We start from the raw sequence: 17,657 nt of genomic DNA on the forward strand, positions 1-17,657 counted from the left end.
GGGGGGGGTGGGTTTTAGAAGAGACAATGTATGTAAAGCTCCCAGTTTATTAAAGAGCTTAAGAAATGTGGTTCTCCAGACTTGTGGTTGCCAAGGCGGGGGAGGTGGGGGAGGGAGAGGGATGGTTTGGGAGTTTGGGGTTGGTAGATGCAAATTATTACATTTAGAATGGATAAACAAGGTCCTAATGCACCTAATGAACTATACTCAATATCCTGCAACAAACCATAATGGAAAAGACTCTGAAAAAGAAGAATGTCTACATGTGTATAACCGAGTCACTGTGCTGTACCACAGAGATTGGCACAATGCCGTAAATCAGCCATACTTCAATGAAAAATATATATTAAGAAAAAAAGAAACGAGTGTTCTCATTAGGGACCGAATCGGAGCTGACGTGCCCCGTGAGTAAGCAGATCTGTAGTTCCCTCTAGCGCAGGTAGGAAGACTCTTTCCTTCATCGCCAATGAACTCGCCTGAAATTTCATCATTAGAGCCATCAACTGTTTAAAACATACATCCATCAGAGAGAGGAAACTGAGTTAGCTCAGATCAATGCAGATTTGTGGATCAGTTTCTCAGCTCTGTTTTCTTCCCAGATGAGAGGGTTGGGGCCCAGCAAATAAAGGTGAGTCAGGGATGGGATAGCATCTGATTCAGTTCAATTACCCTGCCCCTGGCCTGGGCACTAGCCATTTCTTCTCTCTGGGCCTCAGTCCCTGGCCGGGTAGAATGAGAGAGCTGGACTAGCTGACCGTCTAAAGCATTTCTCAGCACCACGATTCACAGCTGGGCTCTGACAAGCGCCGTAAAGGCATTCAGACCACGCATCTGTTGGGATGACGCACAAGGTAGGATGGTGTGGAGTTTAGGGCTCAGGTTATGGACCTCTCTGCCAGGCTTCAGGTCTCAGCCGCTGGTCAGCCCTGGGACTGTGGCAAGCGCCCCACCCTCTCTGTTCCTCGGTTTCCTTCATTTGGTGCAGACTCCCAGCACTGGCCTCACAGCACTGCTGGCAAGATGGTATGAGGCTTTGCACGTAAGGTTCTTAGAACCGTTCCTGCTGGCACACGATACACGCTGGATATGTGTGAGCTGCCTGCTCGCTCACAGATGGCCCCCCTGAGGAACCCGCGGGGAGTGACTCCCAGGAAGTCCCACTGCAAAGAGCGGCCAGTTTCAGCCACACCTGAGCATCACACAGGATCCAGAGACACCTCTCCAGAGCTGGGCCCTGGGTACTCAGGAGGGGAGTGGGTGGTGGGTATGTTCATTTTTGTGTAAAAGCCCAATTTCTATGCATCTGTGACAAAGCCAAAGAGAGTCTCAACTCTGGACTTTTTCACCCCACTCTGGGGTTCCAAGATCTCCACATGCAGGAGCAAATGATTCTTTTAAATGCCAATGACTCTTTCCTGTTAAGTAGAATCTCTCATCTCTGTGTGTGTGTCTGTGTGTGTGTGTGCGGTGGTGGGGATAGGGGAAAGGGCACTGGAGAGGTGAGGGGTCAAGGTCATAAAACCCAAAGACAGCACAGTTAGAAGAGACCCCCTCCGTCCATTCCTCTGAGTGGGAGGCAGCATCAAGTTTTCAGAACAGTGGAAATAGCCCACAAAGTCTTCTATCCCTGCCTGCCCCAGCCTCTCTCCACCCTCCGCCAGACCCGTCAGAGTGGGCCTGGGCCCCAGCCCGCTCTCCCCTGCCCCGTGGATCTCCTCAGGAGCAAGGCAACCGTTCCGAGTCTACACACAGACGACACGCAGGACCTGCTCAAACCATTCCTTCCTAGTGAGGAGAGGCCAGAGCCTTCCAGCCTACGGAGTTTGACAGACAATCTGTCTTCATTTCTGAACGTCCCCTAAGAAGAGCAAATCTGTTGCACTCTGGCCAAAACATTTCCATGGAAATGAAATGATGAAATCCGACTAAAACGTCAGACTCTAATATCTAACAAAGAACGGAGCGGACACAGTGAGAGAAGGAACACCCGGGAAACTTTCTTCTGGCTACTCAACCCCAAAGCTGCCCTTCCTGCGTTTCCTTGGAAACGACAGATGCCCTCCGCGGGTGTGAAGATCACCCAGGCCGGCCGGGAAAGAGACTGCTCACAGCCAGCACACAACGTTTCCCCATCCGCTGGCCTTCAAACCTGCTGAAGCGCACATTTCAGAAAGGAAATAGAGCAGAGGCAAATTTCCCAGCCACGTGAAAACTGAGAGCGAGACGCTTGCAGCCCCAGAGAATCCTGATCTCCCTGCCCTTTGTCTCCCACTGCCCTTCCCCCTCAGCACCAGGGGAGGACTTCCTCCAAGCTCGTGGTGGTCCCCTCCCTTCCCCAGCACGGAACTCTGTCTCAGACCAGCCCTGAGGAGTGGGAGGTTTCCCTGTGTTGGAAGGGGAGGCGGGAGGGGTCTAATGCCCACTAAGCCTCAGGCACTGAGTTAAGCACTTCATATGCGCTTAAAAAAGTTAATTCATATGACCGGTTCTATTATCCCCATTTGACAAATGAGGAAATTGAGGCTGGTTTCTCCTAAAAAAACAAACGCCAACGACGAAAACACAACACCTTCCCAGGTCAACACTGGAATGGACATGGCCCTTTGAGCTCAGAATGCCTCATATTATCATTTGATAAAGCCTGGTTGGATACATTCTTTCTTGGAATGGGGCATCCATGGAACCAGGACACAAAGGGATGGAGAGGTCAGCTTCCCAGAGCACCGAGGGCCTGACCCCGGAGGCAAATGTCATCACCGCATCTGTGATGCTCAGAGGTGAATCAGTGGCTGGGACAGATTCTGCTTGGCCCAGCTCCTCCTCTCTTCCTGTCCCCCCAGGCCCAGGAGTGGGGGGAGGGCCCCATCCCTTCCCCTCCCAGAGACTTTCAGCTTCTCCCCTTCCCATCTGGCTGCATCTTGGAGAGAGCGGTGGATTGGGCTGTCTCAGTCTCCAAGGGGATGGGTGATTTATGTCTTTTATTCAGCAAACAGCTTTGTACAGAATGGATACGACAGGCTGAATGTCACTGGCGGGGGCATGTGCAGAATCCCAGTGAAGCCTTCCCGGCCTGGACACGTGGCACTGGGTGACTGTCACTGTGTGCTTTCTCTGGTGGGAGTTAGGAAGAGGCAGTGGATCCTGAAAGGTTCCGAGAGAGCTGGCTTGAGTGGCAGGGAGATACCAAAAACCCCAGCGTCTTGCTGCCCTGCCAGTGCCTGTCTCTTCCTGCTTCTTCATCCTCTCCAGGCACCTCACAGCAGACAGACCAGGCCGTCGGCGCGCTGCAGACCTGGGGGAGGAGGGCTCCTTTCCATGGAGCTGCCACGCGCAGGCCGTCTGCTGGGGCCTCAGAGCCCGGGGCCTGCATGGCTGCAGAACACAGCACGAGGGACTGAGGCGTTCACTGTGGCAGAATTGGGGCTCAGTGCCCACTGGAGGCTCGAGGGCCCCTCACCTCTCTTTCCACGTTCCTCCTCGCATCTCTCCCCTTTGAGACCTGGGTCTATAACTTCCCTGAGGCCACGAGCCAGGCCTGTTCCTCTCCCCGCGCACCCCGCCCCGACACGTACACACGTGGGATGCCCAGTTGCAGCCCTATTCCCAGCATACAGTAGGCACTCAGTATTTGCTGAATGAGTGCTGAATGGCCATCTCGTTCCCCCGTGAATGCTGGCACCCCAGCCCCGTCCTGGAGCCTGAGGGCTGCTCTGGCAGGATGACAAAGCTTGTTCAGGGCAAATGATTTTGCATGACGCCAGGGTGCTACAAACGCACTAAGGATTAGGAAAGACGATACATTCACCGGCGCTGGAGGGACCTCTGAGATCACACAGCTCAACCCTCTCTCTCTGCAGACGAGGAAGCCTGGAGAAGTGACTTGCAAACGCTCCAGAGCGTGTCAGGAGCAGAGCAGGGGCCAGAGCCGGACTCTCGGGTCCAGCCACCTCTCCTGCCCCCACACTGCCTTCTCATCCAAGCCTGAGCCCGCTCAGCCGCGAGCCCTAGACCCCGGCCCACCTCGCCTCTCGGCACAGGCGGCAGCGGCTGGTCTGCATCTCCCGCCCACACGATCGCCCAGGGAGGATGTGGAAATTAGTCTCCATTGTGCTGCTCGGCACACCCCGGGCTGCAGATCGACAGGGGCCTGGCAGGTCAGGATTCCGGGGCCAGGCCACATGGGGTCTGGAAAGGCAGAAGAGAACAGACGAGGCAGTCAGGGCCTGGGAGTGAAGCAGTCACCCCTGCCCCAGAGCAGACGGACAAAGCCGGGTCACCCAGGGGGTGTGGGGCAGCGGAAAGGAATGAAGCCATAGGGCGCAGCAGCTCTACTCCTTCGCCAGTGGAAAGGGGACAAAGGCCAGTGAAAAGTTCATGCCGGACAGATGAACCAGATAGAGGAAAACAGGAAAGGAAGGAGACGGAACACTTGATCTTTCTCCTCTTCTGCCATTTCCTCAAGGCATCCCCTCAGGGCACCCACACAGCAGGGGTGGTGGGATGGGGAAGGGGAGCCAGAGGGAGAGGAGGAAGGTAAAGAAATGCTGTCCATTTAGGGGTTTAGGCGCTCAGAACACCAGCTCTGGGAGGAACAGCTGATCGCCCAAAGCCCCCAAGAGTCAGAGGCAGGAGCTGGCTTCTGTCAACTAAGGGCCATCAGGGATTTCACGGTCCCTTGAATGGGTCCAAGCCCCCTCTCTTCTGACTGCACTCAGGTAACAGCTATCCCATCATGAATTTAGGAATGTGACAGGGATTCCCGAGCACAGCAGATCTCCCCTCCTAACCCAACCCCTCCCACATCCATGCACGGAAATGCAGGCCCAGAGAGCAGTGACTGTCCGGAGACACAGCAGCGGGGCTGCTCCATAAAGAGAAGCCAGGTGTCTGAGTCCCACCCAGGGGACACTGACAGGGACTCCGTGCTTCTAAGCCCTGAAGCAGGAGCCCCCAGCCCTCTGTATCAGGCCCTTGCTGCTTCAAGAGCAAGTACAATAGGACGAGGTTCTCCCGGGACTCCTGGGGAAACACTTCGGCAGACTGTACCCAAGGAGAAGGGGGTGGGGAGAGAAGTGGGGAGGGCTCCTTACAGAATGGTGACCTCCGAGAAGGAAGTGAGCTTAGGGGTGCCCAGCAGAAGAGAGGAGGGGCGTCAGGAGAGGCGTGGGGAGAGACGGGTCCGGAGCAGACTTCATGGAGCCTCGCCCCCTCTCTGCCAGAGAAGAGGGGGCTCCCAGGCCCTGCCCCTCCACCCCAGGGAATGCTCCCCCTGCCCTGGGGCTCGCCTACCTATCCATGGCACCACACCCACGAAGCAGAGCGCTATAGCAAAAGCAGCCCCCTCACCGCCAAATCCCCCACCTCCTGGACTTCAACCTTGGTGGTCAGTCTACCTTCATGGAATCATAGTACTTTCTGGCTCTAAAACCCCTCAGTCTAACCCCTTCTTTTTCTGCCTCATGTTTCCCCCACGATATCAAGCGGACACTCAGGGTCTGGGGGCTGGACGGGTGCCGGGGAGGGTGCTGCAGGGCCGGTCCCCCAGGCGGAGATGGCCCCAGAGCTGACGGCCTTCTAGTTTCAGGCTCACTCTCATGCCTTTTGGTCTCCCTTGACCATTTCTGTGCCAGCCCCAGCCACGCGCGTCCCCAGCGCCAGCCGCGTCCCCATCTACAGTGCCGACAATGCCTACACGGAGGAGCACCTTGGCTCAGTAAGCGGCAGAATGACAGGAGGGGAGGCAGGTGATTGGCTAAGGACCATGGGGATTCTGGCTCCTGGACCAATCAGGAAGCCACCAGGACTGGAGCCAGAACTTCTGGGAATCCACCCAGACTTTAGAGGTCCTGTCCTCCCCGTGGCCTTCCCCAGCTGAGGTCCCAGGCCACCTAGGAGATCCGGGAGGGTGGGCCAGGAGGGCGGGGAGGAGCCCGAGGCGGGGCACTCACTCGAGCACGTCGCGGTTGAACTGCTTCTTGCTGTTGCCCAGGAACTCTCCGATCATCTGGCGGCTCAGGCCCTTACGCTGGAGCAGGAAATGGGCCACTCCGATGGGGGTGTCGGGGATGAAGCCTCGAGAGATCAGGAACTGGATGCCCTTGTCCGGGTTTCTGGGGGTGGGGTGGGGAGGGGAGGAGGAGTAGAGAGTGAGGCAAGTCTCCCCATGACGCCTTTCCTCCCTTTCTTCCTGCCTAGGGAACCCACAGAAGTGCCTGGAGGTCCTTGGGCAGAATTCCCAGGAAATGTCAGCATTCCTTCCACTGCAGAGGGGCTCCCCTTAAAAAGCCCCTCTCGTCACGTCCTCCTGAACCTCCCTGCACAGGAGTGAAGATGGTGCGGGACTGGGGAGGTCTGGCCAAGTAGATTCCAGAGCAGGTGGAGAGGTGTCCCTTCCGTCTTCCTGCCTCAGTCCCACTGGATCTGACCCTGAGGTCCCCAAGCCCTTCCTCCCACCTGTATCCTGCTGTCTACACTCAGGACCCACGCTCGAACCGGGAGGACAGAGGAGACTGGGAAATGGAGGTGGGATCTCCTACCACACCCCTCTTCCCTGTGTGTGGCAGACACAAGAAAGACCCTGCTCTTCAGGGTTGACTTTCCCAGGCTTGAGTCTGTGTGTGTGTGTGGGTGTGAGTGCTGTGTCTTAAGGCACATGTGCTCCCAGCTTGGTCTGCAAATCCATGCTGCTCCCTGAGCTGAAGCTTACCGGTCCAGGAGAAGATAAGTACAGAAATAGAGGCTAAGCCTTTAGACCCTTTTAGAACACGTTGACATTTTCAGGACAACCAAGCATGTGACTGTTTTTCTAGCAACTCATTTTAATTGTATTTTACAGAAGTGTCAGCCCACAACATATTGGGTAAAAACCCAAACTGGTCCTTCACTATAGATAATTTGAGAACCACTGTCTTGTGGGATCCAGGTACGTGTGTGTGTGCAGAAGCAAGGGTAGGGCTGTGCTCACCAGGGTGGCAGCCTGAGGTACACGGAGCAGCGATGGGAGTCACACAGGTCTGACTTCACCCAGCTCTGCCGCTTACTAGTTGTTTCACAGGGCTCAGCTCACCTGGGTGAGCCTGTTTCCTGGTCTGTAAAATGGCGTAATGATGCTCTCTCTAGACCTTGTTAGGAAATCTGCAAATGTTTTGTGTCAGGTGAGCTATGAACGGTAGCTATTCCCCCTAGAATAGAAGCTGCTTGAGACCGGGGGATGTGTCTTCCTCATCTTTGTGGTTTCCGTGCCAAGCACTCCAAACATAACTTCTGAATGAGTAAATGAACACACAGGTGAATGGTTTCTGCTCAGTCCTCATTGATTAGGCAGGAGGGATGCTGTGTTTCCCGGCTCAGGGCTATGAAGGAAGGGGTGAGTGGAGGGTGGAGACGAGTGCCTCATGTACTTGAAATCGCCACAGGACGGGCAGGTGTGTTTCCTCTGCTTGCCACCAGCTGTATACTTCTTGGTTGCAAGGAAGTTCTGGCTGGGGGCTCTGAGCTATGGTGGTTGTTCATTTCTCCGCTCCCATGCCCCTGTTCTCTTCTGCTTCACCTCTGCTTGCTTGACACTCCCCTCCTATCCGCCCCCCGCACCCCCATTCCTTGCGCCAGGTCTCTGCTCCCCCCACCCTTTCCTCTTTTGGTCACTGCCTCTTCTCTCCATGTCATCAACCCCATGAAATTGATATTCCCTGTTTTCTTAACTTCATGTCCTACCTGAATGCTTTCTGCCCAAGCCTTATACTACTTGTACTATTGTTTACTTAATAGTGCATTTTCTCTGAAATTTTCTCACTTTTCAAAGCCTAGCTTCATCTAGCAGTACTAGTGGTTAAAGCATAGGTTTGAGGTGTTTTAACCCTAATCTTTAACATAAATTCTTATCAATTAAAAATAAAATGAGGGGCTTCCCTGGTGGCGCAGTGGTTGAGAGTCCGCCTGCCGATGCAGGGGACGCGGGTTCGTGCCCCGGTCCGGGAAGATCCCACATGACTTGGAGCGGCTGGGCCCGTGAGCCATGGCCGCTGAGCCTGCGCGTCCGGAGCCTGTGCTCCGCGACGGGAGAGGCCACAACAGTGAGAGGCCCGTGTACCGCAAAAAAAACAAATAAATAAAAATAAAATGAGTATTCCCACACTATCTCAAGGATCAGGCGCGGCCCAGAGGCCACCTGGGAGGACCCGGGGACGATTCGGTCCATTCCCGGGCCCGCCGCTCACCCGTAAGTGCAGCCTCTGCCCCGCACCTCCCGGAACTCACATGTTGAAGAGGTTGAGGCCGATGCGGTAGAGCCGCTTGCGCAGGGTGTCGGTGGAGAGCGTGGGGGACTTGCAGCTGGCCGGGTTCTCGCAGTGGTAGCGCGGCAGGCTCAGGATCATGGCCTGCAGGGCCTCCCTGGAGGCCGAGGCCGACGCTGCCGATTTGGCGGACGCGCTGCTGCTGCTCAGCTGCTCCGAGCTGTCGCCGGCCTCGGCCTCCGCCCCTTTCCCCGCCTCCTCGGCCTCCTCCTCTCCGTCTTCCTCCTCCTCCGCCGCCGGCACCGCGGCCCCCGGCGGGCTGGCGCGCAGGGCCCCGTCGGCGCCCGCCTCTGCGCTCGCGTCCTCGGCGGGCACGTCCTCCTGGCCGGCGCTGGGGGCCTCCGGGGCCTCCTGCCCGCCGGCCTCGTCCTGCTCGGCCTTGCCCGCCGCGGACTCTGCGGGGGCTGAGGCCGTCGGCGCGCCCAGGCAGTTGGCCACGGACAGAGCCGTGGAGGAGGAGACGGAGATGTTCCGGCTGGCGATCTGCACGGTGACGTCCCGGAAGGCCATCATGAGGGTGCTGCCGTGGCCCTGGGGCGGGCCGGCGGGCTCGGTGGGCTCGGCCCAGTCCGCCGAGTGGGCGCCCTTGGGCTCCCGTGCCTCGGTCTCCAGGCCCGGCGGCCCCGTGCCCGCGCGCAGGGCCCTGTGGACCTGGTAAGCGCCGCTCTCCTGCAGGGAGCACACGGTCTTGAGGCTCCAGGTGCTGAGGGCGTCGTCGATGGACTTGGCCAGGGACTGCACCTGCTCGGTGAAGGAGTCCTCCAGTTCGGTGAGTGTGCCCGCGATGGTGGGCGGCAGGGAGGGCGAGCGCGCCAGCGGCAGCCCCGAGAGGCCGCAGCCCTCCAGGAGTGCCCTCTCGGCCGCCAGGCTCTCGGCCGTGGGCGCGCGTGCCTTGCGCAGGGAGATGCGCCGCGGCAGGCGGCTCTCCAGGAGCGAGTTGCGGATCTTCTCGAAGTTCTTGCTGAGCTGGTACTGGCGGAAGGCGGTTTGGATGGTGCAAGCGGCGCGCCGGGACACCAGGTGGCCCCCGTACTTGTGTTCTAGCATTTCAATCTGCAGCGAAGACAAAGAGGCGCGAGCGCGGTCAGGGAAGGGGAGCGACAGCCCTGAGAAAGGCGGCGGCGGCGGCGGCGGCGGCGGCTGGTGCAGGGGGTGAGCTACTAAACTTCGGCGGGGGCGCGGGAAGGCACAGCTTCGGGGCACTGAGGGGCTCGTGTCTGAAAACCCTAGCACGCCATGGCCTGAGATGCCAAGGCTCCCAGGGGTGTGGGATGTAGGACTGGATTCCGGGATTGGTGATGCCAGGGGCAGGGGACGGACGAGGTGCGAATGGTAGGGGGCGGTTATTTCCAAATGTTCGTATCAGAGGTGCGTACGGTGGAGTTCATGGCTGAAATGCATGACATCCTGAATTTGTATTAAAATACTCCATCAAAAGAAGTGGGAGGGCTAGATGAAACAATATTAATAAAACTTGTTAGGGCTGGGTGGTGGTTAAATGGGAGTTTATTACACTATTCTTTCTACTTTTGTGTTTTGTTTTTTTTTTTGCGGTATGCGGGCCTCTCACTGCCGTGGCCTCTCCCGCCGCGGAGCACAGGCTCCGGACGCGCAGGCCCAGCGGCCATGGCCCACGGGCCCAGCCGCTCCGTGGCATGTGGGATCCTCCCGGACCGGGGCACGAACCCATGTCCCCTGCATCGGCAGGCGGACCCTCAACCACTGCGCCACCAGGGAAGCCCTTGTGTGTATTTTTAAATAATAGAAAATTGAAAATTAAATAGGAAGGCTAAAAAACATCACTACTACTCCTGCACGCCCGCTTTCTTTCTCAGCATTCATGTCATGCATGGGGGTAGTTTCCTGTTCCTGGGAGCCTCATAAGGGTTGGGATTGGGGTTGGATCATCTCTGTGTTCCCAGCATCCAGCCCAAGGGCTGGCACAGGATAGAGCTCAAAAAATGTGAATTTCATAAAAAGACAGATGGATGATGGATGGATGTTTCAATAAGGGGAGTCCCTCCAGGCTACCCTGCTCCACAATTCCAGTCACCTCTGTCTGCAACAATGGGAGCTGTTACAACCAGGGCAGGGCTTGGTGGGGCTGGTTGGCAGGCCCCGGGGTGGGGACGGCACTGCCTCATCTGGGCAGATGTGAACCCAGGAAAACTTCTGGCACTGACCAGTCTGCCTTCAAGGCCCTTCCTCCCCTCCTCTCAGCTCTGTCCCCCATCTGTGGTCTTTTCTCCTCCTTGGGCTGCTAAGCTCTCACTTTTTCTCTCTTATCAAAAACCTCTCAGGAAAGGACTAGAAAGACATTCCCCCGAGGTGTGAATGACCAGTAACAGTTAGCAGTGCTCCTTCCTAGAGATTTTTGCACTTAAATAACAGACAAAGCCTGTGTGAAGGGGATGGACAAAATGGTAGCACAGTGGTGGGTTCCATCAGTCCTTAGGGAAGCCTGGGAAGTGAGAAAGTATTCCTGGGCCCTGAAACTATGTATTCCCAGCGGTACACGCCACTTAAGCAGAGTAGCCTTCCTGAACTAAGAATCGGGACAGGTGGCTGAAATTAACAACTCAAGGCAAGAACAACGCCACTCCTCCATCCTCCCCCAGGATCTTGGGGGAGGGGTACAGACACAAAGGCCAAATTTCATCCCCCAATACAAGGTACACTTCACAGCGCTTCCCGCTCCCCCAGGGACTGCAGCTGGAGTGACTACTTCCCAACTACCCTGGCAGCCCGCTCTGTCCCTTCCCTGTGGGTGCCCCACAGCTGGACCAGCAGAGACACCCTCCTAGCCCAGGAGACCTCATAGATACAATCCCAAGGCCCAGGGACAAGCCCAGGTAAATGGGACCTCCTCAGTGTGTGTCCTGGGCTCTTCCTGTCTCACCATCCAGTGCCCTTTCCCATCCCCAAGCCTAGTGGCGTTATGCTACCTCTCTCCCCACATCCAATGCTTCTCTCTGAAGAGACTTGGAGAACGTATTCATATTAAGGTTTAGAAGGCCACTGAGTCTTCCTATAGGACTCCTCCCAGAAGCACTTGCAGTTCACAAGGTGCAAGGCCTTAAGCAGGAGGCAGGAAGCTCTCCTGGGACTCACGGCCCTGGTGCTGCAGGGACATCCAAGGCGCTCTTCTAAAGCATGCCAAGTGTGTTAGTTATCTCCTGCTGCAGAACAAATTACCACAAATGTAGCCGCTTAAAACAACACCGTTTGTTTCCTCGCAGCTCTGGAGGCCAGCAGTCTGGGCACAGCTCAGCGGGGTTCTCTGCTCGGGATCTCACCAGGCTGAAATCAAGGTGTCAGCTAGGGCTGCAGTTTCATCTACGGGTCGGGGTCCTCTTTCAAGCTCACTCCTGTTGGCAGATTTCAGCTCCTGGAGATTTAAGACTGAGGCCTCAATTTGCAGAAGCTGCCTGCTGTTCTCTGCCACCTGGTCCCCTTCACAACGTGGTCGTTTGCTCCTTCAAGGCCAACAAGAGAGCCTCTGTGTGAGGCCTCACTGCCTTTAAAGGGTCCACCTGATTCATTCAGGGCACCCGGCATGACCTCCCTTTTGACTAACTCAGTGTCAACTGATTGGTAACTTAATCATAGTAGTGACACCCATCATATTCACTAGTCCCGCCCACACTCCGGGGGAGGGGGTTATATAGAATGCTGCCTGCCATACCAACTGGACAGTTGCCTGTGGGCTTTTATCTAGGTATGACCTCATGTACCCAGGAGCCCCAGAGACACACAGGTGTCTGCCTCTGATGCGTTCTCCTCCTGCTTCTGCAGAAATCACACCAGAAGGAAGAGAGCATTGTAGCTCCTGAGGCCCAGAATCGGCCTTGGCTTAGGCAGGAAAGTCCTCCAAGGGGAAGAGTAGAGAGGGAGGGGAACTGACCGCTCACCTGCCTCCTTTTTGCCAGTTCCACCTCCCATTTACCCCTCCCCAAGCACCATGAGCAGCTGACCCCAGACAGGAATTCACATCTCCTTCCTCCCTGGCCTGCTCACAGGTCTAGGGAAACCCCTGGCCCAAGAGCTTCTCTTCCGATTATGAGATGCTACTGGCAATAGAGGGAAGGTATGAAATCCCATTGCCTGAAGTGTTTCCAAAATGGTGAGAGGTCCACCCCCTGGCATGGTGTCATCCCACCTAGAGGCACAGGCTGGCTGAGATAACTGAGGAGACTTCTTCTACCAGAAGAAGAAAACCAGATTTTAAATTCTTGAATCTGTTCCATCAAGTCCTCCACTGGACTGTAAGCCGTATGAAGGTAGACTTTGCCTGCCATGCTCACCGCTCTATCCCCAACGCTTAGAGTACATAGTAGATCTTCAATGAATATTTATTGAATAACTTAAAACCTTCCTAATCTGACCGTAACTCTTCTCTCCCAGGCTGATGATTTCACCCTCTCTGGCCTCCTTTGTAAGTTTACTTCATCCCCTAGTCTCTCCTACTTGCATTTCCAGCCTCTACCCTGGTTTTGACTCCTTTCCACCAGCCTACAGACCCTCCTTAATGTCCCAGGCTGAAACATGACCCTGCTTGACTCCCCTGCTCTGGGGCACTAGGCCAATCTCTGTATTTTTCCACCAAACCTGTAGGAGGACCAGTCTGCCCGCTCTGCCTCAGGCCATGAGCACATGCCGGACCACTGGCCCGCCCCGTATGCCCTGACTGCTTGCAGCTGCCTCCTGCTACCACCAGACTAATGAAATGACTCTCAGAAAGGTACTGATGACCTTCAATCACTAAATCCCATCCTCAGCCTTCCTCCCCATCCTTTCTGAAACTTTGTCCTCTGCTCTCATGACCCAGTCTATCTTGGTTTTCCTGTCTCCATACAGCTCCTTGATCCTATATTCTGACCACAGGGTCCCTAACCGTGCTAGTTACGAGTCAGATGTGTGCTCTCTTCCATTCTCCAGACACATTTTAATGATTTTTCTGGACGTCTTCCTTGACTTCTGTGTTGGAAGTCTTTAGAGCAGCCCCCTGGTAGCTGATAACTAACAGCTGAGGAAATGAGAACTGGCTCATGGCAACTCTAAAGGTGTCCCGCGGGCTAATATCTTCTCACCTCTCGTCTTAGAACCTCGTCTTCCATTGTAACTTCACTCTGATCCGTGGGTGAGCAGGCCCATAGGGGAAATACCCAGTCCCAGATCTGCCTCTTCCCTGATGGTTGACCTTGGGCAAGTTTCTTAACGTCCCTGAACCTCAGTTTTCTCATCTGTTAAATGAAGCTAATCCTGCTGACTCTGTAGCTCGTTGTGAGAATTAAATTATTTCCCGTAGCACCTGGCACACAGTAGGTGCTCAATAAGTGGTAGCAGTTTGACGTGGACAATGATGATTCTGTGACTCTCAACTCTCCATCCCTAGACTCCATCCTAGACCTACATTTCCAAGAGCATCGTCTCCCGCGGCTCACCCAAACCAGCTCTGGATGACGTCCTTATTCACCTAACAGCACCCCGGCTACAAGGTCGTGCAGTTTGGGGGCCTCACTTTTGTCCCCGGGCCTGCCTTTGCCTTATCCTCTGCATTTGCCAGGCTGAAAGTCCTATAGGGCCCCCCATGCCTTTTGCGATCATCCTGAACTTTCCACCAGACTGTCACCACATGGGGCTCTCCTGGATCCCCCATTTGGACCACCCTGACAACCCCCCATCCGCCTTGTACTATATTCCCCTGAGCAGTACCCTCAGAGAGCGGGTGTAAACACAGGACTTCCGGCGCTTGAGACCATTGCCCTGAACAAGTGTAAACACCATCTCCTGGGGGTCTGGCCCGCCTACCCCCCCAGCCCCTCCTACTACACGGAGTCCACACTCACGCGCCAGCCCCGCCTCCTGCTCCCCCCTCCCCCAACTAGGCTTTCCTGCTTGGATCTCTCGCTCAGCCTCCCCGCAGCCGGCTTCGTCCTCCCCAGCCTCACCTCCCACTCTCATGCCCTCTCTTCCAGGCAAAACGTTTCGCCTTTCTTCAAACGTGCCTCCTCCACGAAGCCTCCCAGTTCCCGCAACCAGAACGGGGTCTCCCTGCCCTGAACCACGCCCCACCCCCGAGAAGGTTGTTTCGTGCTTCTCTTTGACACTCAGTTTCCCCTCCTAATCTTGGTGGTATTCATCTAACTTAGGCTTCCCTCCCCTCTCCCCTCCCCAAGACTCCATTAAGCATAAGTTATTGGAGGCCCCGGATGTGGCCTTCTCATCGTCTGGTGCACGGACGGCCTCAGCCCAGAGCCTGGCCCGAAGCCACAGCTCCGGACGGTCTCTGAATTCAGCTGAGGGATCGTCACCGTTTGTCCCCATCGTCTAACACAGCCGGCTGCCACTCATTCTGGCCTCGTGCCTGCTGCCCCCAGTGTCCCCACCGCTTCCTTCGCATCCTCAGCACCCCAGACGGTGCGTCACAGGCGGCACAGCGCAAGCCGCCTCTGCATCCCCCGTGCCCAGCGCTGAGCCAGACCCGTGTTTGGGGCTTAATCGATGTTTGCGGTCGTGAACTAAAGTGAACTCTCTCCTCTGCACCAGGGGAAGTGCAGTCCAGGCTGTCTTCTGGGTCTGGGCTTGGAGCCAAAGGCTGTACCACCGGCCCCGCCCCCCATGTGCATTCCCCTCCCCGCATTGTCACAGGCCTTGGGGAATCGGTGGTTCCCCGGGTCAGCTCCATCCGCCCCAGCCAGGCCCCTCTCACCTCCCTGACCCTGTTCTTAGCAGGGCCAGGCCAGAGAGCTGAGGGACCAGCTCGTGGGAGGGAGGGGTCCCTGGGCCCACCGGCCAAGGAGCAGCTCCGCCCACTTCTCTCGAATACCCGTGAGTCCTGGGTAATTGTGGCCTCCCTCCTCCCAGGAGCGCCATCCCTCGGCTCCTGCTGGGGAGGCAGTGGGCGGGGCTGGCGGCTGTCTCGCTAACGAGCCTTCAGTGTTCAGCAGAACAGTCTCCCTCTTCCAAGCTGCTGCATGGCTGAGCCCGACAGGGCCTCTGAGGGACGTTGGGGCACCAGGCCCGGGTGAGGGGGCGGGGACGGGTCCCACGTGCGCCAGGATTTCTCAGTTGAGAAGATTAAAGCAGTACGTGGTGTGAGTCTGCAGACCTTGGCGAGGCGAACCACACACCTCACCTGAGGCTCCCGGGCAGAGTCTGGGGAGGGGAGAGGGGCGGCCCGCAGGACGGGTGGCCTGCACTGAGCAGGGTTGTTCTTTGTGTGCCCACCTCCCTGGCCACCGTCCAAAACACAGAAAGTGTTCAGCATGGCAAGGGGCACAGAGGCCTGCTGGGGAGCAGGGCTGCCCTGGGACCCTCTCCCGATGCAGCCAGGTAGGGGCGCTGGGGAAGAGCCACGGCTCAGCTGCTCCCTGAGCCAGATACTCCCTCGGGTGGGGCTGCTCCAGGAAGCCTGCTCTGAACCCTGGTCGGGCTACTTGCCCTGTGCCAGGATCCCGCAGTGCCCTGCACACCGCTTCCGCAGAACCTACCCCTTCACCGCGGTGGCAGCAGATGGGGAGGGCTCTGGGTTAAAATCGTGGACTGTGGGGTCTGTTTTGGTTGCACCGGGGTGCATACCTAGGAATGTGTCCTTAGGCAAGTCACTTAACATCACTAAGCCTCAGTCTTCTCATTCCTAAGATGGGGGCAGTGACAGTCTCTAGCCCGCAGGGACATTGTGCAGATCGGGGGAGATGACGCACAGAAAGTGCTGCAGTGCTGTTAGTGTCGCCCGTACCGTTCTGTGTCAGCGCCCGACACTGGCACCGGAGCTCCCTGAGACCCAGGACTGCGTCTTCCACATCGCGGTGCCCCCAGGCCTCGCATGGGGCCCAGCACAGCAGCCGTGCACTGCCGTTCCCCGAACTGAGACCACGGAGCAGGGCAACACCCTGGCACATCTTGCCTTCACCGCCACCCTCGGCAGGCTGGTCCACTGGGGCCCTCACACCCGCGGTAGCGCTCTCACCTTCAGAGCGGGACACAGCCTCAGATACAAGTGAGCAAACTGAGGCCCAGAGCGGGACAGTGACCTGGAAACATGGCCACCACTTCTCCCCTTGAGAGACGCCCCATGGTGAGGCCGGACCCTGAGGTTTGGGGTCCAGGAGATCTGCTCTCCAGACAGAGAGCTGCTGCCACCCAGGACCCTGACTCAGGAGCAGGGCCTGGATGCTGTGACCACAGCTCCACGGCCGCTGGGCTTGGACAACACAGAGACCTATGCAGTTTGGACATCCCAGATGGGCTCCAGTGGGTGCTCCCCCACAGGCGCAGAGAACAGGACACAAACTCCCTAGAGAACTTGAATTTGGAAATCACATGCGTACCCTCTGTATCTTTGCCATGGCCACTTCCTAAAGGAACCTCCCCGCAAGGGGTCCGCATGCCCCCTCCCTCTAGGGTGGAGCCCCAAGGATCACCTTGAGGTGAAATGGGAGAGTTGAGGGCAGAGCAAGCAAAGGAAGACAGTCTCCTCCCTGTGGGGCCTCGGGGAGGGGGCCAGTCGGCACACGGGACGGAGAACAGGGAAGCCTGGGGGCCTCATTCATTCATTGGCTCGTCCATCCCTGTGCTCCTCCAATACCTAACAGTTCCTAGGCGCCAGGCTGTGCTGGGCGCAGGAACAATGGCGGGCATGGCCGGCAGCGCCCGGGGCTCACCCCCAGGCAGTGCTCACTGCTCCCCCGACAGCGGAGGGAACGGCACCCCAGAGGCGTTCGGAGCACAATCTGCTCGGTCTGCGACAGCCTGGGCATGACAGAGCCCCTGCCCTCACGAGGGGGATGCGGCCACACGGCAGAGCCCGCCGTGGGCACTCAGGAACAGCACACTCCCCGGCTCGGGGGCTCTGAGCCCAGATTGAACTGTGAGTAGGGATCACCCAGGTGAGTGTGACCGGGGATGGGTGGGGAGTGTTCCCAGCAGAGGAAGCGAAGTACATGAGGGCTCAAAGGACAGCCAAGAGGCACAGCTGGAGCCCCGAGTGGGAGCAAGGCAGGATGTGGGGGCGGATCTGGGGGCGGCAGAGCCTGAAGTCCTTGTCCCCTAGAAAACGAGGGGCCGTGGGCGCCTCCATGTGCGGTACCGTGACCGCTGTGATGCAGCTGCGGTGTGGGGACGAGGTCAAAGCAGACGGTCTATAGGAGGCTTCCCCAGGGGCACACAGACCTAGGGCTGGGGCGGGGGGGATGGCAGGAGAGGATGGGACTTGGGAAGTGGTTAAGAGTAGCATGGGGGGTGGGGGGCTGGATCAGACGCGGGGCGGAGAGAGGAGCCACGGAAAACACCTGGGAGTTTGGACTGGCCGATGGAGCTGGCCTGGCAGGTTGGTGAACTGGGGAGATAGTGATTTTGTCC

General features: G+C 57.3%; 1 protein-coding gene and 1 long non-coding RNA gene across 5 annotated transcripts in view; one reads left to right on the forward strand and one right to left on the reverse strand.

The window, feature by feature from the left end:
* Positions 1–9,421, reverse strand: part of IQSEC3 (IQ motif and Sec7 domain ArfGEF 3) — a 35,235-nt gene extending 25,814 nt beyond the window's left edge. For both annotated transcript variants that reach the window (XM_024733254.1, XM_024733255.1), the window contains exons 1-2: positions 8,257–9,421; positions 5,949–6,110 (exon numbers count right to left, since the gene is read on the reverse strand). In XM_024733254.1, coding sequence (XP_024589022.1) covers positions 5,949–6,110; positions 8,257–9,341 — 1,247 coding nt within the window. In that variant the 5' untranslated portion in view covers positions 9,342–9,421. The remainder of the gene's footprint in view (positions 1–5,948; positions 6,111–8,256) is intronic.
* On the forward strand, positions 9,382–17,434 carry LOC112391795 (uncharacterized). Of its 3 annotated transcripts, none has more exons than XR_003001568.1 (5): positions 9,382–9,446; positions 12,909–13,035; positions 13,690–13,792; positions 14,273–14,379; positions 14,474–17,434. It is a non-coding gene; the product is annotated as an uncharacterized LOC112391795 (long non-coding RNA). The 3 variants fall into 3 exon arrangements; XR_003001567.1 differs by lacking the exon at positions 9,382–9,446 and adding an exon at positions 11,282–12,574 and having other exon boundaries at positions 12,699–13,035; XR_003001566.1 differs by lacking the exon at positions 9,382–9,446 and having other exon boundaries at positions 11,282–13,035.
* Positions 17,435–17,657: the final 223 nt, after the last annotated feature.

Source organism: Neophocaena asiaeorientalis, unplaced genomic scaffold, assembly GCF_003031525.2.
Source record: "Neophocaena asiaeorientalis asiaeorientalis breed wild unplaced genomic scaffold, Neophocaena_asiaeorientalis_V1.1 scaffold150, whole genome shotgun sequence".
Lineage (NCBI taxonomy): Eukaryota > Metazoa > Chordata > Mammalia > Artiodactyla > Phocoenidae > Neophocaena > Neophocaena asiaeorientalis.